Genomic DNA, 26,951 nt, shown 5'->3' with positions numbered 1-26,951 from the left:
AACCACACATTAGATATGATGAGTGACTGAAAATAAATAAATGCAAACCATTAAACCGTTAATAAAATATTAATCACCAAGAATAGAGTTTCCAAATTTTAATACTAGTGACTTTCGTGCTCGGAACGTAAAGCTAAATGCACCCGGAAGTATTTCACTGGCTCACGCGCTTGTAAATGTATAAACGACAGGTCGTTAACAGTATTTTTAATGATTTAAGTGACGGTTTTTGACAGCATGGCTTCGACGTCTGACGCCGAGGATGTAAAAGTGAGCCGGATTCGTCTGTGCGAGGAGTTTGCCAACCTGACGGGCAGCGACAGCGGCGTGGCGCAGTGCTACTTGGCGGAGAACGACTGGAACATGGAGGTGCTGGCCACTTTTGCATCTCGCCCTTTTCCTCTCAAATGGTGTGCTGTGCTTCGTCAAATTAACTCGTCTCTTCTCGTCCAGAGAGCTTTGGAGTCTTTCTTTGATGCCGACATGGAGAAAGTGTTTGAAGCGCAGTGGCTTTTAGAGCAGGAGTCAACAACCAAGAAACACAAAGTAGAGGGAAAAGTTCCCGTAGCAGCAAGGTCAATGAGAGAAAAAGAAAAGAAAAACACCACGGCAAAAATGTCCTTTCATTTGTATTGATTAAAAAATACTCTGTGATAATTAGACTACATTTTATAACAAACGAATACACTTTAGCTATTTGAAAACAAAACATTTGATATGCATGGCGACAAAAATGCTCTCTAAACGTTCCGTCAGTGATGTGACAAGCACCTTCCGTCGGTTCTTATGCATTTCAGCATCGACTTAACTGCAGAAAGTCCCGGCTCGTCGCGTCAAGTCTCCGTCCAAGATGATGACGATGGCTCGGAGCTGACGCTGATCTCGTGGAACGTGGACGGCCTGGACACGGAGAACCTGGCCGAGCGCGCTCGAGGCTTGTGCTCCTACTTGGCACTGTGAGACGCCGTCATCCTTGCATCTGACATTTTTCATTTTAAACTCGTGAGTTGGTTTATCTCAGTTTCAGGTGTTTACCGGACATGTTTCTGAAGCAGACTTTCACCTTCTTCAGAGGGTCACGTGACGGGTGTCTTGTGACTCATCTTTATCAGCTAAACAGAAGTTGAAAGTCTGCTGCCAAATCATGTCCGGTAAATAACAACCGAAAACCGTGTCTGAGATAAAACAAGTCATGAATTTAATTACAAATTAGAGACAGAATGAACTTTATACAGTTGTGACATCATTTATGCCCCCCCACCCCCCATGTAGGTACACTCCTGACGTGGTGTTCCTGCAGGAGCTCATTCCGCCATATGTGGATTATTTGAAGCGACGTGCTGTCAGCTACATGATCATTCAAGGTGAAATGCATTTGGGGATATTCAGAAGTCCATTATTAAAGTAAGTGTCATATTTTGGAGCCACGGAAAGCGAGAGTGGCCTAACTGCAGATGCAGTTGGAAGAGAATCTGGGAGGGGCGTAGTTTAGTTATTTCAATGACTATGGTTATATCTCGCGGTCAGGAATGCCACAATATATATTTATTTTTTTTCAGGCAGCGAAGATGGCTACTTCACCGGCATGATGCTGAAGAAGACGCGCGTCGAGCTGCTGCAAAGTCACATTGTGCCGTACCCGAGCACGCAGATGATGAGGAACCTGCTCCTGGCGCTGGTACGCTCGATGCAAACGGGGCAGAATCCAGCGGCAACCTTTAAGAAAATGCTCATTGAATTCTTAAGGAGAAAAAAACCTGTTTGCTCGACGTCAGGTGACGCTGAGGGGCGCAAAAGTGTGGCTGATGACGTCCCACCTGGAGAGCTGCAAGGGCCACTCGGGCGAGCGCATGAAGCAGCTGCGCGAGGTGATGCGGCGGATGGGCGAGGCGCCCGACGACGTCAACGTGCTGTTCGCCGGCGACACCAACCTGCGCGACTCGGAGGTGACGGCGGTGGGCCTGCCGCCCGCCGCGTGCGACGTGTGGGAGCGCCTCGGCCGCCAGGAGCACTGCCGCTACACGTGGGACACCCGCGCAAACTCCAACAAGAGCGTCACCTACGTCAGCCGCTGCCGCTTCGACCGCGTGTACCTGCGGCCGGCCGCCCGCCCTGGCGCCGCCCGCCTGGCGCCCGCCCACATGGCGCTGGTGGGCTTGGAGAAGCTCGATTGCGGCCGCTTCACCAGCGACCATTGGGGGATCTACTGCAGCTTCGCCACCGCAACTGCCGCCGCCGCCGCCGCCAAACACGCATAAGAAGTGCAACGTTGTCTTAGTTTGAGCTGCTTTTCCTGCACTTCAGATGTTTGGCTCAGTACATGTTAACACCAATGTTGGTTGTTCCACTGGAAAAGTGTCATTCTGGCGTACAACCACCAGAGGACGCTAGTGCGGCAAATTCAATTGTTGAAGGCTTCTATTCTTGACTTAGTTTTATGTCAATTCGGTTTGATCAATGTTTTTATAAAATTATTGTTTTAGGTCTTGTTCTCAAACTTGCAGAATTGCAACTTTGTCGAATGATTTCAACTTTATACTCATAAAATGAAAATTTTTACTTGCACACTACAACTTAGTTTCATGTACAACAATTACCTTTTGTAAAAGTAAAACTTTTTTCTCATCTCTTGTACAATTGCTTCAGAGTTTCTTCTTCCAAAATTCCAACTTTTTTTCCACAAATTAGTTATTGTACTTTTTTTAGGCAATTTCAACTCCCCCCCCCCATTATTTCTTCTCGTCAAATCGTCTTTTAGATTAGAAATCCCTTTATTGTCATTGTACTCAAGTGTGCAACGAGATTTTCATCCTGTAAATGAGAAAAATTCACATAAATGAACACGCATTTTTTTGTTCTCACACAACTGCAGCCACGTGGTAGGAACAATTTTTTTCAATGCTAGAAAGAAAAATAAACAAGTCAAGAAGGTTGTAATAAAAGCCATTTTAATCTCTGTCTCATAAATAAACACCGAACAAAGCGTCGCTCACGTTGTGCATAAATATGTGCGTATGTATCTAAGTGCTGTCTATTTATGCACTGTCAACTTGCGTGTGTGTATAAGAAAATACAGCATGTGTGTATCGTAATGCACTTAATAGCGACCGGGGAAGTGTCGCCTCCCTTTTGAGTCACTTGTTGCATAACTAACACTCATTTCGGACAGTCGCCCTCCAAATCTTTTGTTTTTTGCATCAATACCACCAAAAATCAAACCCTCTGCACTTGGCAGTAAAAAGGTCGGACATTTTTTTGTGAGTGTGCACGTGAATCACAAGGTCTTGTGACGTCATCACGCAGCTCGTTAATATTCATGAGGCAGCAGGATGCAAACAAGGCAAACGCTGTAACGCAAACTCGGGAATGTGGACACCCTGCCCATGAAATCAGTGGCATACATTAAATTTGTTTTGTTTTTTTTGCATGAAACTTTGCAAATATTATTGCTAATGTCAAGAGCGCAGGGCCCCGTCAAGCAGTGAGCCATCAAATAAATGTACAACAAGAATAAGATGAATATCTCATGGAGGAGCCCTTGCGTGTCTTCCACAACACTTTGCGATCATGTCAAAAAAAAAAAAAAAAAAAAGGCTTATTTGCACATTCATTTTTTGATTTTTTTTCTAGTGCTTGTGTTGATTGTCAGCTTATCAGGAAAGTAAAAATTGTGAGGCTGTTGAGGTAAACGCAAAATACTTCCAAGTTCCCCCCCCATCAAGACGCAATATGAGAGAAAAATGCAAATAAAATGTCAGACAACTTGACATCAAAGTCATTTTTCGTTTTGGGACCTTTTGTCCATTTTTGTACATTTACAAAATCCTCAATTTGATGATTGCAAAAAAAATGTACAATTTGTTGCACGAGTACAATTTTTGTCCTGTTCATGACCAGCGTTACGTTTCTTTCGTCGATGGTTCGCGCATACGATTCGGAACTAAAACGGAGACTTGTCAACACGTCATCCTCCACTTCTATCCTGTTGAATTCAGAACTCCTGCACTTTTTTTTTTACACTTGGTAATATTTCAGTCGAACTTGATTCTCAAAATTGCCACATTTTTTACTTGCAACTTCGCAAAACATTTGTCTTTGTAAACACAACATTCGCTAAATCAGTCAAACTTTCTCGTCGGGCGACAACTTTGCTTTCAAGATATTACAATTTTTTTTTTTTTTATCTTAATTTTATTCTCACAATATTGCAGTTTGCACCATTCCAATCTGGTCTTGACTTTTGTCATTGTGAATTTGCAACTTTTGCAACATTAACTTTTCGCCCAAATGTACAACTTTTTTCCCCCACAATGTTAAGACTTCATTCTCGTCTTCACAACGACCTTCTTCATTTATTCGCAGAATTTCACGATGAGCCTAAAACCCGCTTGAGGAAATATGTAAACGAACAAAAAATTGGTTTTTTTTCTGGAATGAACGGCATTCTTTAAAAAAAAAAGGAAAGAATCGCAGCATAGACGTTAATTTTTTTTTTTTTTACATTAATTGAAGGGAAAGGTTTCTCTTTGCACACTTCCAACATTCCTGAGTTTTGCGTCCGTCTCAACCAATCAGAGCGAGTCGCCGTCCCAAACGTAAGACACTTAACTCAAAAGCACTCAACTACAAAGTCACAAAATATCAACAATGTCCTTATTATGATTTTATCATATCTTCGTATTATTGTTTTGTTTTTAGGTGAACCCGACGTCGTAGGAAAGGTGCATAGGTGGCCGTTTGTTTTCACGCTAAAAACAAATCAAGTTGACATTCAAAAGGTGATTTCATTGACATCTCTTGAGGTCCCTTCATCGTAAAGTCCCAAAATAAAAAAAACAAAAAATAATAAAAATTCCTACCGCGCATTTCTTTGTGCCGATGCAAAGTCCAAGAGCGCAAGTCCGCATTGGCGGCGTCCAAGGAAAGGTCACACCACGTTGACGACGGCCGCCGCGCGTTTGCCGCAGTACGTGAATCCGGCGACGTGGTTGGCGGACGACGACGACGACGACGACGACGACGACGACGACGACGAACCGTTCATGTGTGAAGATCGCAACTCCATCTGGCAGGCGGCGATGGCGGCGTTGAGCTCCACCTGAGCTCGGTGCACCACGTAGAACATCAGGCCGATGCTGATCACCATCTGAAAAGAAAGACGCCGCCGCTCACTCAGCACTTGTGCGGAAAATAAATCAAACATTTCTCCCCGACGAAGAAAGTTTGTGAAGGATTTGTGGTTACATTTAATATTAATGGTGGGAAAGGTTTTGATTTTGGATTTTTTTTTTTTTTGATGACACACAAAGTCGGTATTTGAAAATGGACAAATTCCCGAAAGACCCGTTGGCGCTCTCACGCCTTGCCTCAAGTTCATTGTTGACAAATCCCAAACGTCAACTTTCCGGTCGGACCGGCTGCATATTTGCCGGATTCCAAGATCAATTTCGAGCCGCGTTGATGGAAATATTCCGAAGCATCTCTTTGCCGTGACGTCCTCGTGAGGTTGACGGTGGCTTGCAGGCTTCAAAGAAGATGTTTTTCACACCTTTTTAAGACCATGCCAATTAAACGAGAGACATTTATTACATTTCAGAATTGACGCGCCTTTTTGATTTGCACAAGACAAAAACAATTCCAAAAAGGCCCCAAAAAAAAGCAGGCCAACGGGTGGAAATAAAAAAAATAAAATAAAAAGGCGCAGGTGTGTCTGAAAATAACGGTGAGCGCTTAAAAAAAATCCCCCAAAACGTGAATTTGCTCATCCCACCCCCCCAAAAAAAAAAATTTATGGAATTCAATAATGTTTCAGCAAGAAGACAAAACCCGGAAATGTAAGCGGTGAGGCGGAGCACAAAGTTTGCGTTTTGTGACCGACCTGCAGACCGAAGACGAAGTAGCCGCTGACGCTCTGCTGGGCGATGGCGTCCTCCATAGTGCGGAGCGTGCTGCCCAGGTACGAGTTGAGCAGCTGGGTGGGCAGCAGGCCCAACGACGATGCCACCAGGTAGTTGGGCAAGGACACGTCTGTGATCTGCAACGCACATCAACGACCGCATCACCTCAACGGAAATTGACCCGCTTCTCATTTCAATCAATTCCCTCGTCCGAGTGACGCCGACTTGGATTTTGATTAGATTTCTTTTTTTTTTTTAGGAGTCTTACAAACTGGATTCTGGCCTAAACGTTTGTTGTGGAGATGTTTTTGCTTTTTTTCCCGCTCCTTCAGGTGGAGCGCACAGCGGCGACCACGACAAAACGACGCCGACCAACAGAAGCCGTCAAGGCGGAAGCAAAAGCCATCTGCGTGTTCCAACGAGGACGCAAAATCTTCCAGCCGTGTCATGCGCGGGCAAAAAGCGAGCGAGGCGAGCGGACAAACGAGTCTTCCTTGTTTTTCGGCGTGAATGAGCGCGTGATGACTGGACGAGCGAGTCGTTAGCACGCGCGTGCGCCGCCCAGAGGCCCGAGCGTCAACTTCTTGGCGCTGCGAGCGCCGAATGCCTTTCATCCTCTTGGCGATGTTTCTGCCCCGCGTTCGCCAGCGACAGACAAAAGAGACTTTGAAGCCGTTACGAACGCTCATGAGCGCCAATGGCAAGAAATGACAACTCTCGTAAATAACTTGGATTCAATCAAAAAATAAAAAGGCTAAAAGCGTTTGAGAATGGAACATGGTTCCCTCAACTCGATCTCGTCAACGTCTTGCACACAAATCAACATGAAATATTTCTCGTTGAGTTTGGCGCGTTGAACGGAATCCAACAGTTGACCGCCACAAATGAATATTGTTAGTGAGGAATTGTAAAACAGCCGGCGCCGTCGGCCCATCTCTCTTGTGGCAATTATCGGAACTTGAGGGCTTTCTTATTTACTCGAGTCAGGATTGTTTAAAAAAAAAGAAAAAGGGGGGCAAATGAAAGACAAGCGGACGCGCTGAGTGCGCCGCTGCACATCGTGCTGAAATCGGAGACGGCGATGACAGCCGCTGTCCTGCCTCGGAGGCTTGTGGCGATATTCACGTTGTTGAGTCGCGCCAAATATTTTCGCTATTTCCCGTTCGCCGACACGCCAAAAGCAAACGCAAAAGCCTCGGCGTTCTCCACGGGAAGCGAGCTTTAATCACGTTGCACGTGAAGGTCGGGAGCGGGGTCCGCACTTGAAAGCGACACCGGCGTCGGCAAAGAGATGACAGTCAAGTCGGGACGGTTCGTCGATAGTTACGTCGTAAAATGCCAGAGAACGTCGACGCCCACTCACGGACAATTGAGTCTTTGTGCACTTTGAAAATTGTCCAGTCAAAAAAAAAACTAAAGAAACTTTTTTTCCTTTGAAGCGCCAGTAGAAGTGAATTTCCTCATTTCTGCTTCGCTTTGAATTCTTAGAAAAGCTTCCCTTTACAGACGGACGTGATCCTTTCGTATTTTGCAACGACGTGAAGCACTTTGAACCGTCTCGGTGTACGAAACGCACCATCTGAATCGAGCGGCCGAGCTCGGGCTACTCACGGAGAAAACTGCATTTTGGAGTCCGAAGGGGATGGGGGTGAGTCTCGCTAAGGCCACAACTTTGAGTCCGCTGCCCCCCTCCACCACGCGGATGACGGCGCTCAGCCGCTCGCTGCCGCCCACCTTGTGCAGCACCCAGTCGGTCAGCAGCCGCTTGCACGCCAGGTGCGCCACGAAGGTGCCGATCAGCACGCCCACCATGACCAGCCCCATGCCCAGCACGAAGCCGTACAGGTAGCCGGCCGCCACGTTGAGCACGATGTAGCCCCAGCCGCACGGGAAGGACACGCCGATGAAGCCCACCACAAAGAGCAGCGCCCCCACCAGGCTGTCGAGGCCCTCCACCCACAGCAGGAGGTCCTTCAGGTGCTGGCGGACCAGCGCCACCGAGGAGAAGCACAGGCCGGTGAGGATGCACGCCAGGAGGGCGCTCTTTAGGCAGAAGGGGGTGACCAAGCAGGGGTGCCGGGACTCCACGCCGAGCTCGCTCGCCGCCTCGGGGTCGCCGTCCGCGTCCCCGCTGCACGCCAGCAGCTCCATCTTGTCACACTCATCGCCTCCGCCGCCGCTCCTGTGCAGCCATCGGTTGAGCTGCATGTGTGCCCTGCCGGCAGCGTGTTTGGCGAGTTTGGCGAGCATCTGCGCGCCAGGGGGGGACCCCGACAGCGACATTTTTGGCCTTCCAAACGGAAGTGGGTGCCAGCCAGCCAGCCGGCCCGGACTCCACCTGTGATCTTTCACCAGCTGGCGTCTTTTTCATTCATACTGGACGCAAACTGGAATGGACAGACGTCATTCGTGGCCAACGAGAAACAGGAATTGTCCTCCTGTTTAAAAAAATACTTTTAGCTCAGGTGCCAGGGGGGGGGGGGGAATTGGTGAACGTGACGTCATCTCCTGTCTTGGCACCATGACCCCTACACGTTCGCGGGATCATGGCACGGTCACTGGACGGCAGAAATCATTTAGACGTGGGTTTGCGACGAATTGGTTAAGACTCACCCTGTCTTGCTTAATGGCGTTAAATCACTGCACGACTTGCTCCTAGCTGGCTCGCCGCGGGGCTAAAGTCCCCCCGCCAACCTGTGAAAAGCATTTGGTCCAAAATGCCCTCCAAGACGTCACAAGGCGCTCTTTATTCTCCGCTTTTATTCCTGACGTGACACAAGCGCGTCATTTGCCGCTACCGCCGCATCTTCTTCGACTTGTTCTGGTTGCTGCTGTTTGCGTCCCAGATGCCAAGCGAGTAGCAACTGCCCCGCACGTGACCACAACACCGCCTCTTCTCGGTGGCCGGCGGACCAATCACGGCGCTCCCGTCCGACATCGCGAGACAGGGCCACGAGTGCCGTTTTGTTTTCTTCGCGTTCTCGCTACCTGTCAACAGTGTGAACGCGCAAAAATGTTTTATATAACACACAAAGTGTCACAAATTTCACACTTTATATAAATATAAATATTTTGTTGATTTAAATAAACTGACGTGTGGCTTTTAATCTCCAACCTAGCCATACATTTAGCACGTCGCGGCCTCTTGAACACACTAAATAAATATCGTTGTATTACATAACTCTATATACTTACTCTTATGTTATCTTCGAACAAACAGTGCAGCCTTGTCATTCCGTGAGCTATCACTGATTAATTATTATTCACGCTGATGTGGACTCTGACCCGGTCTGTGGACCCGTAAAAAAAAAAAGATTCACATTTTTATTACGTCGGACGGGCATATATTTTTTATTTTCGTTTCATCGCTCATTTTTATACTTGTTTTTCTTGCGAACCTAATAATGATTTGGGTTACAGAAAATGATGAAAGTTTGTGTATAACCGCAAATATCCACCAGACGGCGCTATTTTACCGTTTATCACCTGCGCCCAGTGCGCAATGGCTTATTTATATGGGTACGTAATTATGAGTTCACCTGTGGTTTTTATTACTTTAATGACTATTTTTTCGAAATGAAATTCCAATGGCGGTTAATATGGAGAAGGTAAACAAATGAACTATGACATTTAGAGCAAAAATTGTATTTAGAAAATGAAACGAAAGCAGTTAAAATCATAATAATATCATCGCCATGTTCCAAGAGAAAAAAATGCATAAAACAACACGAGACGTCTGATCGTCGAATTAAAAAAAGGGTGTGTCAAGAGTTCATCAAGATTATTCGGATTTTAGAGATTTTACTCACGCTTTTGTATCAAGTTAACCTTAGATAATCGGATATTAGCTTGAAATGTTATCAAAATAAAATGTTTGTTCATTTGTACTCTTGTTAATGGGACGTCTGTACTCAAAATCATAGAGCAAAATTATTCTTACACGTTTATCTAAAATAATCTTGTTAAATTGGCCTAAATATCATCGAAAGATTTGTATTTTCCGGTTAAAATTACATTTATTGAATTCAAGCCGGAAGTGGTGTGGGAGTATGTCTGGAAATTTGACTGCTTGCAGAGTGGCTGCTTGTGACCAGCGACAGAAAACGAGAAGCGCAAAGCAGCTTCATTCAGTCCTTCACTTTCCTGCGCACTTTGCAAGACGAGGAAAAAAAATATTTTGGATATTTTTGACGATGGACTGCTGTGACGAAGTGCCACCTGTGTGCGAGGAGCCTGGCGTCCAGATTGAGCTGAAAAAGGGAATGTCCATTTTCATTGATGTAAGTACAATATTTCCTTTAAATTATTTATTTCATTTGCCTTGTAGAAAACCATAAATTAAAACCAATAATAGAAAAAAAATACTCAATATTTTTTGCTAGGTGATGGTTGAGTTGAATTTCATATCATTTGATTTCCTGTAATGAAACAAATATTACATTCAAGAAATCTTATATCGGCAGTACTGTGTGTGTGTGTGTGGGGGGGGGTTAGGTGCGTGTGTGTGTGTGTGTGTACATCCGACTGGGGCTCGTACAAATTCCTGAGTGGGAGTTTGTCAAATTCCAAGGATTTGTCCAAAATGGCCAATTAACATTCAAAGCAAAATGGCCGACTTCCGGTTCAATTTCGGAGAAGGGTCCTCCAGACTTTTTTGTGCGTCTTATCACGATAGACATGTCTGCCAAATTTTGTGCTGATCGGTCAAACTGGCTTCAAATACGTGGAAGTCAACTATGTGAACCAGTACACGACCAATGCGTAGCTCACGTTGTTGCTCGTAGTCATAGCAACAAGTTTGCGGGGGTCAGGTCAGGGTTCATGTTGCACCAACGAGTGTGATGTCATTTTCACAAGCCAGCGAGTGAGTTCAAAGGAAACACGGTCAGCCCGCTTTCATGTTCCATGTGGGACATTCACTTCAATAATTGAACAACGCGCCGCTTTGACCGTGTCATCGATCGCACACGCACACGCACACGCACACGCACGCGCACTCGCACACTAATCCTTGATGATTTGTCACCTGTCTTTTCCGTCTTACAGATCTTGCGGCGAGCAGACAAAAACGGTAAGCACGTCTTCCGTCACGTCTCGTCTTGTCCTTGATTGTGGCGAGAGCAAATCGCCTCGGCGATATTCAGATGATGATGGCTCGCTGATGGCCCGTTTCCATGGAGACAGCAAAGTGACCAGACCCGTCGCCATCCGAGCTTTTCATCCAAAACATCACCAAATATTTTGCAAGACTGGCGCCCATTGGATCACGAACCTCATAGAATAACTGGCCGACATTTTTAAAAAATAAATCGACAAATTCAACAATCAGGAAGTGTCCAAAAGTTGAGTTGAGCTGCTTCGATTTAATTTTTGTGGCTTGATGCAGACGGGATAGGAAACCGCAACACATTTTGATGGCTTTTATAACCATAGGGTAATAATGACAGAAGCGATTACACGACGAGGCTGGCAATCATCATTTTCTATATTTAATTCAGAGCAAAATGCAAAATGTCATTGAACACATTTGGTCAGACGTCACGGTACTCGCCGGCATTTCTTCTTTAGCCTCGGCGAAGACCGCTCAGTATTCCGGAGTTGTGACCGTCTCCGAGTATTTCGGCGCGTGAGATTCGACTGCGGTTAATTTTTGCAAAATGTCTCCCCGTCCCCAGACGACGGCAAGCTGTCCTTCGATGAGTTCAAGGTCTACTTCTCGGACGGCGTCCTGACGTCGGAGGAACTGAAGGAGCTCTTCCACGCCATCGACAGCCACCACACAGAGTGAGTGGGCCGCCGCGGCGCCGTCTCCCGGCAATCACGACGTCGAACTCAATCTTTCAGTCGCAAGTCAGCCGGAGCGCATGAAATATTCGGAGGCCGTTGCCGCCGGAAGTCGTTGCGAGACGTGTCGCGTGCTTCGCCGGCGGCGCTTTTGCATTTTCAAAGTATCGCTCAAAACCGTGCGATCGGGAAAGACGCAAAAGCCGTCGAGAGTCTCATGAAGTCACGTTAGCTTCATGCTAACTTGGAATGAACTTTTCTCCCAATTGCGATTCCTTTTAACCATGTGACCGTGTGTGTTTGTTCACACGCCAGCAACGTGGACACAGACGAACTCTGCGGTAAGTCAACTTGATTTTCTTGAATCGCGTCCAAACGCGCGGCCGAGGTCTCTGATGCGGTTTGCGGCCGGCGCCCGCAGCCAACTGGTCACGGCCTCACTCCGTTTGATTTCATTCATTTCTTTTTTGTTTGCTTTGAAGACTACTTCTCGCAGCACCTGGGCGAGTACAAGAATGTTCTGGCGGCTCTGGAGGACCTCAACGTGTCCATTTTGAAGGCCATGGACAAGACCAAGAAGGTGAGACTATTTGGCGGACTGGAATTGAAATTTGGAATTGCGCCCGTCCCGCGTTTACGTGAGTTGACACGTTCAAAGGCTCTATTTGCGGCTCACGCCTCGATGAGCGAGTGCGTGGGCGCTGCAAGTAAAGTGCCAATAAGTTTCACGCGCACACTCGGCAACGAGGTCCAAAAAAAAAGTGACGCCACTCAACAGGACGGATCCAAATTTGGTTGCCGCTGACCAACTCGAACTTGCTTTCACAAAGATTATTTTTGTTTTCTGGCTTTCGTGAGCGCAAACGCTTCCCGAATGAGCTTCAGATTGACGCCATCGAGCAAGAAATGCGCTTCGTTCGGCGCTCAAACGAAACTTAACGAATTCCGATCCTGAGGGCCGACTTGAATTAGACCTTGGCGCTTCTTATTGTTTTTGTTTTTTTTCCTCCTTGTGATTGGCAGGATTATCAAGACTCCACCCACCTGGAGCAGTTTGTGACCCGCTTCCTGCTGAAGGAGACGACCAATCAGCTGCACTCGCTCCAGAGCTCGCTGGAATGCGCCATGGAGACAACGGCCGAGCAGACGCGGCGAGAAAAGTGAGAGGACGCGGCGTCCGCGCCACTCTCTGCTTTTTGGACACGCGACCTCCCGCGGCCGGAATGTTGGAGCTTCTTTTGAACCGCCGACAAGTAAAAGATGAAGGTCGACGCGCGGCCGTTGCCATGGCGACGGCATCCCCGCGCGGCCCTTCGGGGGATTATTGATAAGTGGAGATTCACACGCAAGCGAACCGCGGCTCATTTTCAAAACATTTTCTGTTCCGTCAAAGCACGCTTCACGATTGTAGTTTGCACTTTGGCTGGCAAAAATGCTTCCCACTTGGGTTACGGCAATCCAGTTCACGCTTCAATTGGCAAATTTTGGATGATGTCAAATATTTCCCCGCTCCAAAATGTCTCACGTTTTCTTATTTCTGCTTGTTTTGTTTCCACGCCTGATAAACTCCAAAGGCGACCTCTTTTACGGCTGTCCGGTCGCTCTTCCTTTTGTCGCCGTCACTCATCACATCTCGTCTCGGAACGGGCCCAAAAATTCCCCCTTGGCGACTGCGAATGCGCCGGCGGTGTACTTGCGAGGCGCTCGAAATTGCTTCCCGTGGTCACTTTGAGACGCGTGTAACGAAAACGTCCAAAGCCTCTTGTTGCGCTTCGCTTATTTTTTTTTTTTATTGAAGTGCGAGCGGGACCGAGTGTCGCTCGGAGCAATTAAAGCTCGTCTCCCGGAATAAGACGGCGCGGGCGGACAAACGGGGCCATTAGCACCTCCACCCACACTCGAGCGCCGCTGAGACTCACTTGTCGCCGGCTAATGAATTCATCGCTTCTGTTCAGGAATAACGAGCACACGGGAAGCGGGGAATATTGGTCACTAAAACGCGCTTTCGTTCCTCCAGACACGGTCCGGCTAAACCGCAGGTTTTGTCCATCCAATGGTCGGGTCGGCGCTCCAACCGGAGACTTCAGAGGAACAACAGCCTGTCGCCCAACAACCCGCTCATGAGTCTCGTGAACTCCGGTAAGGCCGAGCTAAAAAATGAGACGTACTTGCAGACGCCAGCCGGACCTGATCCAGAAGATCATCATCCGGAAGAGATCCAGAAGAGGTGCGAGGAAGCCGCCGCCAGATCTGGAGCCCGTCTAGAAGAAGAGGAGAGTCGCTTGGTGGTGGTTTTCCAATCCAAAAACGACACAAGCTGGTTGCCAGACGAGATGCTGCTAGCTGACAAAGTGACGTGGAAGCAAATCTGGACCTCAACCCGAAGAAAAGATGACCTGAGCAGGATGTGATCCACAAGAAGCTGAAGAGTCGCAAGCGGGCGTCGAGCAGAAGTGGACCCGTTGGAGAAGCGGCGCCAGCCGATGGCAACCCGATCCAGAAGAGATGCTAACAGGCGGCGACTAAACGTGGATCTCATCTGAAAGAGAAACGAGCGGTGAAAACGTTTCGGAAGCATCATCCATTTTTTTTTTTTTTTTTTGGTACCAGGTCCGTATGAGGAGGAAGGCCACTGGACAGTTCAAGTGAACAGGCTGCAGAAGCTCATCGACCGCCTGGAACAAAAGGTGCCTGTACCTTCTCGACATTGGTCGTCACATTTTTTAATTGTTTTTTTTTTTTACGACATATTACGACACGTGTGCATGTCGAACAATGCGAACAAATGACACACGCCCACGCAGACGCACGTGCTTAAAATGTCTACATTGGAGGAAAAAAAGTGTGTTAAGCGCGTCAACATGTTTCATGTCCGCAGGAGATCCGCCTGGAACCGGTCGAAGACGACGTCCCGGAAAGCAAGCTGGTGCGTTCCGGCAACACTTTCATCTGATGATGTGTGGTTGTCATGGCGACGGCACTTTCTTTCACACTTTGTCTTGGCGTGCGTGCGTGTGCGTGTGCGTGCGCGTGGACAGCACATCCTGATCGTGCAGAGGCAGCTGTCCGTCCTGGAGGAAGAGCTGGACGAGTTTCGCGTGGCGCTCAGACACTACATGGACTCTGCCAGCACCCAGACCGGATGCCTACAGTCAGTGCACGCGCACACACGCACACACACACACACACATTGTCCAATGGGAGGAAGGCTATGTGATTGGATGAGTGGATGGATGCACCGAGAACTTTTCATCGGGTCTGCGAGGGGGGTGCGGGGGGTAGTCGACTGGTCCGGATGACTTGATGATTGAATGAACAGCTCCCGACTTTGATTGACAGTCTGAAGAGGTCACGAATCAACACGCGAATGACATGCACACAATGCGTGGCAGTGCTCATGATGAGTCAGGCGCAACATCCATTAGCATGTTTACCCCCCCCCCCTCCCCTCCCCTCATCGCCCCTTTCTCTCCCTTTGTGCTGTCGCTTCGAGTTTGGGCGAGAGGCAGCAGCCCCGAGCGGCCGCTGACATTTCACGCACGAGACGCTGCGAGTGCGACGCGTTCAGGCTCGAGAAGGGCCTGCATGACGTCAGGCTGTTTACGCAATAGTGTTTTGGGGCTGTGACGTCACATGGCGTGCGTGCTTCGTGATGAAAACGCTGAATAATGACGACGACGCACGCGCTTTTGTTGTTTGCGCAGCGTGGCGTTTCAGCGTCTGGCGAACGAGTCGCGCTTCATCCTCTACGAATTTTGGGAGCACCACAACGTGTGGAAGAAGTAAGTGTCCTCGCCTCGCCTCCTTCACTGATACGTTTGGCTCGCCATTTGAATTCCTTCAGTGACCACGCGGCAAACTCAAATGGACTTTTCCCATTGAAACGCATGAAAATGTTTTTTGGAGGCGTTTGAAGCTCGCTGCTGCCATCATGTGGCGGAGCGGCTGAAGCGCACGCAAGTCGAATTTGAAATAAAGAGATGGCTTCTATTTTGGACGTGTTGCGTAGTCATCTGCAGAGCAACTCCAGCAAGACCTTCCAGAGGGCCAACGTGGACTTCCTGGAGACCCCCGAGAACGTCACCACGATGCTGCTTCCGGGTACCGCCTCACACTCGATCTTCACGTCACTTTATTTCAGACGACTGTCGCGCTGACATTTTTTTTTTTCTTTCAAATGATTTCTTTAAAAACATTTTCATTCATTTAAACGTTTTATTACTAAATTAAAGTTTACTTCATATGTATTTAATGCAATGGTATTTATTTTATGGCTTTTTTGTTGAAAGACTCTTGATTCTTCATTTTGTTTCCTAATGCCTTTTTATGATGACATTGATATTTAATGACGTTTCTGTCTGTTTCAGCTTCATGGTGGGTCCTCAACAACAACTGAGAGCATCCTGTCACTCACAATCAGTGCGCGCGCGACCGCACACGCGCACGTCCCACACCGTGTTTGGCGTGACGTCATTGTTGCGCTTGAGTTAGAGATTGTAGCAGCACATGATTATTATATAGAAAATACATTATTCAACACACGACTGTCTTTTGTGCGTACTTAACGTTGCTAAAACGTAATAAACGTTAAATAAATTCCATGTGTGTTTTCCTTTACCTTCAAACGTCACTCCTTCAAATGGGTGCATTTGTCTCCATCTGTTGACGAGTAGTTGTACTGCACGTTATTTTCACCGTCACAATGAAACGTATTTGACCTTTAAATAATAAAAACATTTTTGCAGAGAGTAGACAAGTAATACTTGGAAAAATAAATGTATCACTTGGACACAAAAAAAATCCCAAAACAACATATTAGAACAGACAGAAGAACCGTTTTTGTCCTTTTATTGATAAATAATCAGTTTGTAAAAGAACCAACCTTTGCCTTCCGCAATGTGTACAAAGAGTCATCCTTTCACGTTTCGCTCACTGTCACATTCAAAAGAATACGCCACCTACTGGGCAGGATGCGCCACGGGATGCTGAGCGCTACTTTAAGATTACTTTAGGATTGCTTCAGGGTTACATTCTTTGAAAAAAAGTTCACAGGCAGGAGGCGGGTTCTTGAGACGGACGCAAGGTAAACCGGTTGACGCAATCTTTACCGAAGTACGCGTCAATGACAGCAAGCCAAACTGTTTTACAGGTTTGCTCGCAACATTCGCAACGTGATGTTAATTGCTATCGACGGCAGAGGACGACATTGGCCAACATGGCGACCTAGTGACAATAGTTCGGACGCCTTCGCGTACAGTAAATGGCCTTCAACTGGTCACTAACTAGCAGCAAAACGACCAAAAATTCCTATTAAAAGAAAAAAATATATATCCTGTAGTGCAACCGGCAAAACATTATTCTTTGCAGCTCGTCTCCATTTGGTCATTCACGGGGAAAAAAAAAAACAACAAAAAACGACAGTGTGTTGTATCAGCTAGTAGAGACAAAAAGGCAAAAAGGTCAGACGGCTCGCGGGGGGGCGGGGCCTCCTAAGCAAAGCTGTTCTCTGGGTAGCTGACCTTAATGGCGCCCCAGTAGCACGCCCGCACCAGACAGACGACGCCCACCAGGTAGGCCAGCGCCCACGACACGTACGTGGCGTTGTAGCGACGGGCAAAGTCCCGCGTGCCCACCTGCCGGAAACAACAACACAGCAACGTTAGGAACAAATGCAGAAAACACAACGCACCAAAGAACACGCCAATGTGAGCAGCTTGATGTGTCGGAAGCGCCACTTACTGTCAAGCCCACGCCAATGAAGATGCAGATCATCCCCACGGTGATGTAAGCGCAACAGCGCCGCCTAGGGAGCGCGCTGCCCACAGACGAGCTGCAAAGAAACACGGCGAAAGGTCACGGCCATGCAAAGGCGGCTCAAACGCGGCGCCAAGTCAGTTGCTGCCGCTCGCCCGGTCACATGATCGGCCTTCAGGGTACGCTTGACTTTCGGCTCAGCTCTCACATGCCTCAAATGTGACGCCGCTCAAGCCGCAGTTTAAAAGGGGGGGGGGGGGTCGCAGAGGGCGCCGACATCCACTGATTTCTCACCCTCTCTGATTTTTCTTTGACGTACTCGCCGTGTGAAGCGGCCAAGTTGACCGTTGCAAAATGTGTGTTTGTGTACTTACATCTTTTTGCAGTGGGGACACTTGGCTAACGTGTTGAAGCGCACCTCCATCCACTGAAACAAAATGGACAAATGGACCCACTTCAGAGCCAAGTTGGAGATTTGATGCGCGTGAAAAATGATACGATGGCAATGTGGATTATTCTGCCCTCTTGTGGTAGACGAAGGTATTGCAAGTTACACTTGCTTAAGAAACACTATTTGTTGAGTTTGCCAAAACATTCATGTTTGATCTTGCGCAGCGGCGTGAAGAATGTGCGACGGTACCAGGAAGGTGTTGCCGCAGTGGCCGCAGACCACCCGCATGCCTTCGGGCTGCACGGGGAGGGCCGGCTGGGCGGGCTGCTCCTCTGGGATCACCATCACCGGGCTCAGGTTGATGATGCGTCTGCTGTTTGGGCAAACGGGAAATGACATTTCATTTTGCCGACTCCAGAGGAGCAATCGACGAAATAGATGCAAATGTTTCATTTCAATAAATTTTACATCTCTGAAATAAATTGAGGGGGTTAAAAAAAGCACCATTAAATCTTTTTTTTGGGGGAGGGGGGACCCAGATGAATAGCAAAATCAAAGTCTTGGATCTTTTTGGCGTGTCTTCTTTTTCTCCCCCCACAAATGTGCAATGACGGAATCCAAAATAAACTTGCGTGGCGAGTGATGTTGCGTACCAGTTGGGACGCGGGCATCCTATCCTCCTGGAAGTGTCTTTGCAGATGAGGAGACAGTTGCAAGGGCACCTCACGTACTTCTTCCCCGTGGGCGGGTTCTTGATGGGCTGCGAGCGCAACAAAAGTCACAAGACTGCGAGCGGCGATGGCGAGCGAGCGCGGAACGGCGGCGACGTACGGTGGCCTCGTTGCAGAGCGTGCACTTGACCACGTGCTGGTGCAACTTGCCGTCCAGGTGGATGAGCGACTGGCACACGCGGCAGTTGATGACGGGAACGCCGGCCGCGTCCGGGCTGGCGATTGCCGTGTACGGCGGAGGCAGTTCGGCTTTCGAGGAAGGGAACAATCGAGTGTTGGGTGATTCATTCATTTGCGGCGTTAACAAATTTCAATCCGATTGTTCACCAAATGAAACCGAGTATTAAATTGCAATCGTAAAGAAGAGTCTGTAGTGAGACGAGAACGGGCGTCTGCCCATCTCATGACGCCCGTGACCGCGAGCCCCTGTGGCGGCGTAACAACAACCATCTTTTATGAACACACTGCGACAGAATTTGCATTTCATTTTGTGCTCCAAACTGACGGCAGTTGCGGGACTTGGATTAAAAAAAAATAAAATGAATTAAATTTTGCTTCATTTTCAGCAACAATCAAGGAAGCCACGACAAACGATGTGGCCGGCCATTTCTGGCCCCGGCGCCAGAGTTTGACACCTATGCTGGATATTATCAGTCATCCACGACATGGTAATGTCCAAAGGCTGAATCAAGGCAACTGGATTATTTTCGGTTTGGCTTTTGTTTTTCTCCCCATGTTTCCCAAAAACATTCAGCCATGACCGCTATTTGGCTAACGATATGCACGACTTGATGATCCGCGATGCGATACAGCGACACCGATATGTTGATGAGTCGTTTGCATTTTCATGACGACACTTGATAGACATCCAACAACATAAAACAAAATCGTGTTGTTGGGCCTCGGCTGAGAGGTGATGTAGCATTTCTTGCGGCAGGCCTCTGGTCCCGAAGCCGCTGCTGCGCTTCTCGCAGACCCCCACCCACAACCAAAGACCACCCCCACGCCCCGCACCCACGGGCGCCCTTGCCTGCTGCAAGCGAGCCTCTCAGTCGCACCCGTGCACGCAGTTTACCTCGGGGGCTGCCATCGTGCAGGTAGGGGGGCGCGTTGGGGGTGACGTTCTCCGAGTTGGGAGTGGACAGCAGCGGCGAGCGCTCGTCCGCGCCGTCGGAGGCCATCGTCCGTGCAAGGCCGGAGGTGACGAGCCCGTTCCCGGCGGAGGCTTGCTCGGTGGCTCGGCGCTTTTCTCCCGAGGTCCGGCCGACTACAGCCAGCAGCAGCGGAGCGGTCGAGGTGGGGTGACGTCACGGCCTGCCTGCCCAACAGGGGGAGGGGCGGAAGTGAGGCGCGCGCGCAGACACGCAAACAAACGATGGGCGCAGTTACAAGGCGCTACCGGCAGATGGCGGAAGAACATAACTGTAATGCCCGCCCCTAGTAATCAAGGATGCACAGTCGGGAATGCAATCTGTTCGTTTTAATAACCAAAATAACAGCGAATAAAACATTGATACGGGAGCTGCTGATGGTCACAACTCACGCTTCACATTCAAAACTAATTGCCCGAGCCAATCTTAACCTGGCTCGTCCCCTCACAATGACGTCAGCTGACGCCGCCCTCAAATACACTGATGAACGATTCAAATACTAGTATTAATTGATTAATATCGTTTAACTTAATTGACTTTGATTTAATATCATTCAATTCCGTTAATCACTGCCTTTCCCCATTTTTATTCGATGTCATTCACTATAATTCAACATTATTCAATATTTTTTTTCGATTTCATTCATGATGATTCAATATAATTCACTATTATTCACTGTCATTCAAATCATTCAATTTCATTCACTATGATTCAAATTCATTCAACCTCATTCAATATTATTCAAAAACATTCAGTCTCATTCAAAATCATTCCACAAAAAAAATTCCAGCCTTTCCGCCTTCACACGCAATTTCTCCAGGAATTGCATTTTCTAGTTAGTAAAATAGTATTTTTTGGGTTTCATTGTCCTACACATAAGATGAGCTGTAAGAATTATTATTTATTGACTATAGTGCAATTCCTGAAGTAAAATGTGGTTCAATCTGCTGTATTTAATTTTTTTAAACAAATTTTTATTTTGGAAAATTAGCATTTCCGAGGCAATATATATATATATATATTTTTTTTTTTTTACATTCCTAATAATGCATGTTTATCCCTGAAGCAGAACAAAATATTCACTCAGTTATAAATGATTTTCTTTTGATTGCATGATACAAAATTTGATCCCTGAAAGCATATGAAAAGTTTCTGTGTTTAATATATTTTTGCATTATACACACACTCGTGGTTATGATGATAAAGGAAAACCGTTGGGCGTTCCTAATGAAGTGTCCAGTCTGTGTTTTCCTCCATCGATTTCAGGGAGTGTGCCAAAATGTGTGTTGCACTCGCTTCTCATTCCAGAGTGCTTAAGTCAAGTTTCCGTCTTGGGGATTCATAAACACATGTGGTATTATTCAGCACACAAAAGTTTCCAAACAGCGTTGGACAAACGCCCAGTGTCGTTTTGGAGCTTCTAAAAAGGCCTTGGAAAGATGCCATGAACCAAATCATGTCTTTGTCTCCTTTTGCTGCCAGAAAACATCACGGACTTACTTGCTCTCGCGCTTGAGTTCTGCTCTTGATTAGTTGACGTTTTGCTGGTGTTGCTGGTGGCGGCCAGTAATGGGAGAGCGCACGCCGGAGATCAACACTCATTCTTTCCGATGACTTCAGGCAGCCGGCGCCGACGAGTGCGGCGGGACTCTCTCGCACGTCGTCGTTCGCTCGCTGGAGCTTTCTCTGGAAGGTCAACTGCAAGCACGGATGGACATTTAGTTCCGACAGCAAGGCGAGTCTTTGTGATGAGCGGCAGTGAATATACAAGACAGGGCGTTTCGACGTTTTGTTTTTTTTCCAATTCGAACGAGCGGGTTTGCTTCACGTCGTTTCAAACGGGGCCGGCCGGGGAACCATTTTACTTTTCATTTTCTTTTTCTTTTCTGGGCAAGTGAAGAAATGATGCAAAAATGTTTATGATGACATATGACGTATGTTTTGGGGGGGCTTTTTGTGACAGTTCCTGTGAGGTTGTGAGTATGCTCACATAATTACGCAAACACTTCTTAAAATGTTGGGGGTTTTTTTAGATCCATTTTTACAATGTGGGTCGACAAAGCCGTCCGTAACCGTCGGAAAACATTTTTAAAACTATCTGTGCCTTTCAGAGTTTGGAGATGTTGTGCGGGTTGATGTGGAGTTGGGCCTGGCTCCTGCTGGCCTTCTGTGCGTGCGCCGTTGAAGAGGAGGACAACCGGACCGATGACGAATGGGGTTCCGGTTTCTCCCCCGTGTACCGCTTCCTTGCCGACAGCCCGCCTGAGACAACAACAAGAGCGGCGGCGGCGGCGGAGGCGGAGGCGAGCCCCCCGGGGTCGTTGAACTGCACGCAGCATTTCTGGTTGCCGCCGTCCACGCCGGGAATCTGCTGGCAGAACGTGGCCGGGCCCGAGGAGCTGGCCCGCTCCCGCCTGCTGGCGCTGCAGAACCGGGCCGCCCTGGAGGCCGTGACCTCCTCGTGCGGAGTGGACCAAGGCGGGCTCTCCTACCAGCGGCAGGCCAGCGACGACGTGCAGGGGGTGCTCGCAGACCACCGCAGCGTGGCCGAGGTCCTGGACGCCATGGAGGAGGTCTTCGTCTCTCTGGAGGAGAAGAGGAAAGACGGCAAGGACGGGGGAGTCCTCACCACGTGAGTCACATTCCTGAAAGTCAGACTTTCACCAATTTGCAAAAGTTTCTTCCAATTTTTGGGTTGCAGTGGAAAAAATGGAGAATAATACATTATTGATGTATTACGGAGACTCAGGTTTTATCAGTTTTTTGTTTTTTAAATTTTAAGAATTTGGGGGGTTTTAAAATTGCAAAAAAATTACCCCCCCAAAAGTTTTTTTAGAAATGAAAACAAAAATGACTCACTTTATTTTGACGTGAACGTCTGTCCTTCCATTTGGCGTCACCTGCGTTTTGTGCTCCACACGTGTGTAGTCTGAAGGAGCACCTGGCCCGAGCGAGGTCGTCGGCGTCCGCCCGCGAGCACCTGGCGTCCTCCCTGGAGAGGAGCTCGTCCACCCTGGAGGCGAATCTCCTCCACATGCAGCTCAGACTCCACAAGCTTGTCCGCCAGTGACCACCGGCGCTGGAATTTGGTGCCCCCCCTCTCCTTTTTTCTTTTTTGTGACGTTGGGCTTGTCCCATCGCACTCCCAGTGATCTGTAAGCTGACAGTTTGTTATTAAACTTGAGCTGCGTTCATGACAGGATGTAAAAAAAAAAATGGTGATTCCGAATTTCTTTCACAGTAAACCGTGAACAAGGACGAAGGTTGACGTTTTCGCAGTGGCAATCAAACGTCTCAAACCGCAAACGACACAATTGGTGGAAAGTTCAAGCGGCCATTTTAGGCTCAGTTCAAAGTGTTGCGAGTCAATCGGACTCTTCCTTTACGTTCTGGCCGGTTGTTCTCAAATTTATAGGCAACGCTAAACTGCATCACATTTTTGTTTTTTGGTGGCGGCAAACTTTGATGACTCGCCATAAAACAAAATGTTGACGTGTGATGATTTTAAGAGTGTTGTTGAAATGATATCGTGAGGCTGTGACATGCGGATTTAAAAGCTTTTCGTGAAATGATTCAGATTTAATCAGCAACAATGTCCATCCGCTACAACTACACCCCCCCACCTACATGTGGAAAAATACTTCAACCCAAAAATTTCAAGTAATTCGGCTCCAGCGTGAAACGACTTTTATTTTTTTTAATTCAAACAGCACCGCCCAAGTGTGTTTCCATTTCCAAGCATGCTACAATGCAGCGTCAACGATGGTTTTAAAGGCTTAGAATAAGTCACAGCGATGCTCGCTACTGGATTCCCCGACCGGCTTAGTGGAACTCGGCATACATTTCAAATGTTTGAACAAGTGATGAGTCTCTACCGCTCGCTTTTAGTGAGCATGTAAGCTGCGAGTTCACAAAGAATCGCCCTTTGCGGCTCCGAAGGCGTGATCGCCAAGTGGTCCCAAGTCAACATGGCTTCCATCAGTCTTTTGGGGGGGGCTTCATGTCCCGGACATGATGTCCATTTGGTTTTACAAGTCAGCTTCTTCCTCCTCCTCCTCTCGCATCTGCTCCAAAGAATTGAGGTAGTCGCGGGCCAGGATCTTTTTCGGCAGGATATCTGAGGAGGGGAGAACAGCAGTCATGCTGTCAGAGTACGAACAAGAACACTTCATACCGCTGCCTTTTTACAATATGCACCGTTCAAGCTAAAGTAATTTTGTAACCATGGCCAGTTTAACGTGCAGAATAATATACTTATAGAGTGGTTTTGGGGCGTTTTTGATGAACCATTACAAGTCTCTCTCAAGGTTCATGGTGAGGGGTCACCTGTTAGAAACTGGAAGATTTCCATCTCCTCGGCGGCATCAGCCAGGTCACTGTAGGACAAACTGTTACTTTCTTTTCCTTGGCCATTGTTGAATGACGACAGCGCCAAATGTTGAACAAACATCTCCTTTCAGAAACAAAACAATATAGTGCACTTTACGACAGAAATTCGCAACCACCATCATCAAGTGTGTCACAAACTCGCTTATTTTACTAAAGCGATTGTGCACTTGAAGCTAGCCGAGAAGCTAACATGAGCGATGCTTTTCGTTACCGTTGCCTTGGTGGTGAGGAAAAGTGCTTCCTGGTTAATATTGGACACGTCTGGGGAGCTCTTCATGATCAAGCGCACTCGGGAAATAGGCAGGGAAAGGCCCTTTTTGCTACCCGGCGCTTGGTCGTCTTTGTCGGGGCTAACATGAGACATCTTGGCGCAGGACTGGAGACGCAACTTGTTCTCATGTATTGTTTTGAATTGTGGCGCTCTTCTTCGTCGCAAACACGCGCTGGTAACGCTTCCTCAGCGCCCTCTGTTGGAGCGGAGCACTACTAGTAAAAATGCTGGAGAAAAATACGTCATAATTCCTGCAAAATTGCGGATCTACAAATCCAAGTTCATCATTCAAACTTGTTTTATTTATTTTTTTCCCCAGATAGAATCCACACTCCACACAGTACATGAGCACCATTTAAAATTCTTTAAAAATAAAGATACACGATTTCCAGCCACAAAAGAGAGCATTGGTCGTCTGTAAAACATACACGAGAACATCAGTTAACATTTAGGAATTAATGTGGACAATATTTGTAATATCAGGCATTTGTTGTATATTTATAGGAGAGAATACAATTATGTCCGAAAATCGCATTGCAGCTGTGACTATGAAGCACCAATTCGATAGGTGGCAGCCAACCCATAACAAAGAAAACATAGAAGAAGAACACGAAATTCCAGACACGAAGAAGGATTTTTTTTTTTTTTTAAACCTGAGCATAAATAAACACTATTGAATACGGTGGATGGATTTTACTCTAATAAATAGTCTTGTTCTCCATACAAGCAGATGAATTAAGAGCGCAAGTTTATAGTCTTGTTCGCCATTGCATGGCGTCCCATCATCGCGTTTATAGATGAAAATCTAGCAGGATCTTTGTCTTCATTGTGTGAAGGATGCCGCTGGGCCTGAAGCCATGCTGCGCCGTTTGCAAGACCAACTCATCGTCCATGTGGAAAAAAGGCAACCAGGGAGATATCTTGTGCAATAATTGCTCGGTGAAGAGCAGCACAAGTACCGGCCCCGCTCCTGGCACCGGCACCGGCATCGGTGGCGGTTCGTCGGGAGCCTGCGCGTCGTCCAGCACTCAGCCCAGCAATGGTGGTGGCAAACAGGTAAACACTGAGGCCCACATGGCAAGATATGCACTTGGATTCTCTGGACACTCGGTACAAGCTTTTTAAATTAACTATCCTGGCAATTGGAGTCAGGAGCAAGAGAAGTGGAAAGGAAAAATTGTCTGAGGTGGAAGGCAGGAGGTCATGAATCGAGGGAAGAAAGATCAGGCCGGAAAGAAGCAATAAGTGGGTGGAGGGGAAAGGAAGATGGGAGGTCAAGATGGAAAGAAGTAAAAAGGCAAGAAAAGGAAGACCGACAGCTGTAGGTTTTAGTGCAGGAAGAATAAAAGTGGCTGTATGAGGGAAGGAAGGAAAAAATGCCATGAAAAACTTGCAAGTGTCATAAACTGCAAACATATTGTCTGTACTGAAGCACATTTCTTTTTATTTATTTTTTGGGTGCTGTTCAGTCGAAGCAAGAGATCCACAGGCGGTCGGCACGCCTGCGGAGCACCAAGTACAAAGCCCCCGCTTCCGAGAAGAAAGTCTCCACCAAAGGCAAGGGCAGGAGACACATTTTTAAACTCAAGAATGTAAGTATGACGCACGCGCGCGCACATGTTGCTTTACTACGCACATTTTTTTTTCCCGCCACAAACCTTCATCTCTACTCCTCAGCCAATCAAAGCGCCCGAATCCGTCTCCACAATCATCACGGCCGAGTCCGTCTTTTACAAGGTACTCGGACTGATTTTTATTTTATTTACTTTTTTCCCCCACCTTCACAATGGCATTTTCTAAGCGATGCGGCATGTCGGCAGGGCGTGTACTACCAGATCGGCGACGTGATCAAGGTGACGGACGAGGAGGACGGGAAGGCGTACTACGCCCAGATCCGAGGCTTCGTTCAGGACCAGTACTGCGAGAAGAGCGCCGCGCTCACCTGGCTCATTCCCACGCAGGCCAGCCCCAAAGACCACTTTGATGCCGGCACTTACATTTTGGGTGAGCCGGCGACACTTCCTCGATCAAATTCAAATTTCTTGGTCACGGATTTCGTTATTAGCGGAATCCAATTGCGTGACATGAGATTTTCATACGCGTCATCGCTCCTTTTTCTAACTTCACGTCCTGAAGGTGAATCATTTTCTGGTGTTTGTTTCTACTTTGAGGTCCGGAGGAGGACTTGCCCCGGAAGATGGAGTACCTGGACTTTGTGTGTCACGCGCCGTCCGAATATTTCAAGTCGCGGAGCGCGCCGTTCCCCACCGTCCCCGTGCGTCCGCAGAAAGGTTACATCTGGACGCAAATCGGACCCACGCCGGCACTCGCCGTCAAAGAGTGCGTGTAGCGTGGCCGCCGTTTTAACGAACAGAGACTCGGATCTATTTGTACAGTCATGTGTTAATTATGTTTTGAAAAAAAAATAAGAATAAAAAAGGTTTGCAAAATGTGCACACACAAAAAAAACCTTGAAATGTCGATTTTTTTTTTTCTTTTTTTGCAGACTGCTCATTTCCATGAGTGTCATTAAAAGTGCGTCTATGAAGCCATTTTTCATGTCCCCCAAAAAACAACACATTT

General features: G+C 47.6%; 7 protein-coding genes across 8 annotated transcripts; 4 read left to right on the top strand and 3 right to left on the bottom strand.

Moving 5' to 3' along the window:
• The first annotated feature begins 26 nt into the window (after positions 1-26).
• On the top strand, positions 27-2,621 carry tdp2b (tyrosyl-DNA phosphodiesterase 2b). Its single transcript, XM_088319011.1, has 6 exons — positions 27-369; positions 454-575; positions 798-956; positions 1,273-1,364; positions 1,560-1,678; positions 1,776-2,621. Exons 1-6 carry the CDS (start codon positions 238-240, stop codon positions 2,256-2,258), a joined length of 1,107 nt encoding a protein of 368 aa, XP_088175137.1. The 5' UTR covers positions 27-237; the 3' UTR covers positions 2,259-2,621.
• Positions 2,622-2,927: 306 nt separating this feature from the next.
• Positions 2,928-8,807, bottom strand: tmem64 (transmembrane protein 64). 2 transcript variants are annotated; one of them, XM_088278621.1, is made up of 4 exons: positions 8,511-8,807; positions 7,632-8,335; positions 5,879-6,034; positions 2,928-5,146 (listed from the first exon to the last, which is right to left on the bottom strand). In XM_088278621.1, exons 2-4 carry the CDS (start codon positions 8,178-8,180, stop codon positions 4,928-4,930), a joined length of 924 nt encoding a protein of 307 aa, XP_088134747.1. In that variant the 5' UTR covers positions 8,181-8,335; positions 8,511-8,807; the 3' UTR covers positions 2,928-4,927. The 2 variants fall into 2 exon arrangements, with proteins under 2 accessions (XP_088134747.1, XP_088134746.1); XM_088278620.1 differs by having other exon boundaries at positions 7,509-8,335; positions 8,511-8,803.
• Positions 8,808-9,964: 1,157 nt separating this feature from the next.
• necab1 (N-terminal EF-hand calcium binding protein 1) lies at positions 9,965-16,280 on the top strand. Its single transcript, XM_088278595.1, has 13 exons — positions 9,965-10,177; positions 10,944-10,968; positions 11,573-11,681; positions 11,997-12,022; positions 12,164-12,261; positions 12,705-12,841; positions 13,699-13,820; positions 14,292-14,368; positions 14,560-14,607; positions 14,720-14,832; positions 15,386-15,463; positions 15,691-15,782; positions 16,049-16,280. The coding sequence occupies exons 1-13, from the start codon at positions 10,091-10,093 to the stop codon at positions 16,075-16,077; spliced, it is 1,041 nt and encodes a 346-aa protein (XP_088134721.1). The 5' UTR covers positions 9,965-10,090; the 3' UTR covers positions 16,078-16,280.
• Positions 16,281-16,512: 232 nt separating this feature from the next.
• pip4p2 (phosphatidylinositol-4,5-bisphosphate 4-phosphatase 2) lies at positions 16,513-19,893 on the bottom strand. Its single transcript, XM_088319241.1, has 7 exons — positions 19,633-19,893; positions 18,658-18,806; positions 18,480-18,586; positions 18,076-18,199; positions 17,810-17,862; positions 17,421-17,511; positions 16,513-17,314 (listed from the first exon to the last, which is right to left on the bottom strand). The coding sequence occupies exons 1-7, from the start codon at positions 19,736-19,738 to the stop codon at positions 17,171-17,173; spliced, it is 774 nt and encodes a 257-aa protein (XP_088175367.1). The 5' UTR covers positions 19,739-19,893; the 3' UTR covers positions 16,513-17,170.
• LOC148321908 (uncharacterized) lies at positions 19,487-22,910 on the top strand. Its single transcript, XM_088319243.1, has 4 exons — positions 19,487-19,853; positions 21,329-21,443; positions 21,820-22,340; positions 22,637-22,910. Exons 3-4 carry the CDS (start codon positions 21,829-21,831, stop codon positions 22,776-22,778), a joined length of 654 nt encoding a protein of 217 aa, XP_088175369.1. The 5' UTR covers positions 19,487-19,853; positions 21,329-21,443; positions 21,820-21,828; the 3' UTR covers positions 22,779-22,910.
• Positions 22,911-23,378: 468 nt separating this feature from the next.
• chrac1 (chromatin accessibility complex subunit 1) lies at positions 23,379-24,555 on the bottom strand. The gene is made up of 3 exons (XM_088319244.1): positions 24,309-24,555; positions 24,035-24,161; positions 23,379-23,825 (listed from the first exon to the last, which is right to left on the bottom strand). The coding sequence occupies exons 1-3, from the start codon at positions 24,459-24,461 to the stop codon at positions 23,737-23,739; spliced, it is 369 nt and encodes a 122-aa protein (XP_088175370.1). The 5' UTR covers positions 24,462-24,555; the 3' UTR covers positions 23,379-23,736.
• Positions 24,556-24,967: 412 nt separating this feature from the next.
• On the top strand, positions 24,968-26,849 carry gatad1 (GATA zinc finger domain containing 1). The gene is made up of 5 exons (XM_088319242.1): positions 24,968-25,424; positions 25,838-25,960; positions 26,046-26,105; positions 26,189-26,372; positions 26,540-26,849. Exons 1-5 carry the CDS (start codon positions 25,206-25,208, stop codon positions 26,716-26,718), a joined length of 765 nt encoding a protein of 254 aa, XP_088175368.1. The 5' UTR covers positions 24,968-25,205; the 3' UTR covers positions 26,719-26,849.
• Positions 26,850-26,951: the final 102 nt, after the last annotated feature.

The sequence above is a fragment of the Idiotropiscis lumnitzeri genome, chromosome 16, assembly GCF_059441095.1.
Source record: "Idiotropiscis lumnitzeri isolate Australia: NSW breed Sydney's pygmy pipehorse chromosome 16, RoL_Ilum_1.0, whole genome shotgun sequence".
NCBI classification, from domain to species: domain Eukaryota; kingdom Metazoa; phylum Chordata; class Actinopteri; order Syngnathiformes; family Syngnathidae; genus Idiotropiscis; species Idiotropiscis lumnitzeri.
This window is presented reverse-complemented; position numbering and strand designations above follow the sequence as displayed.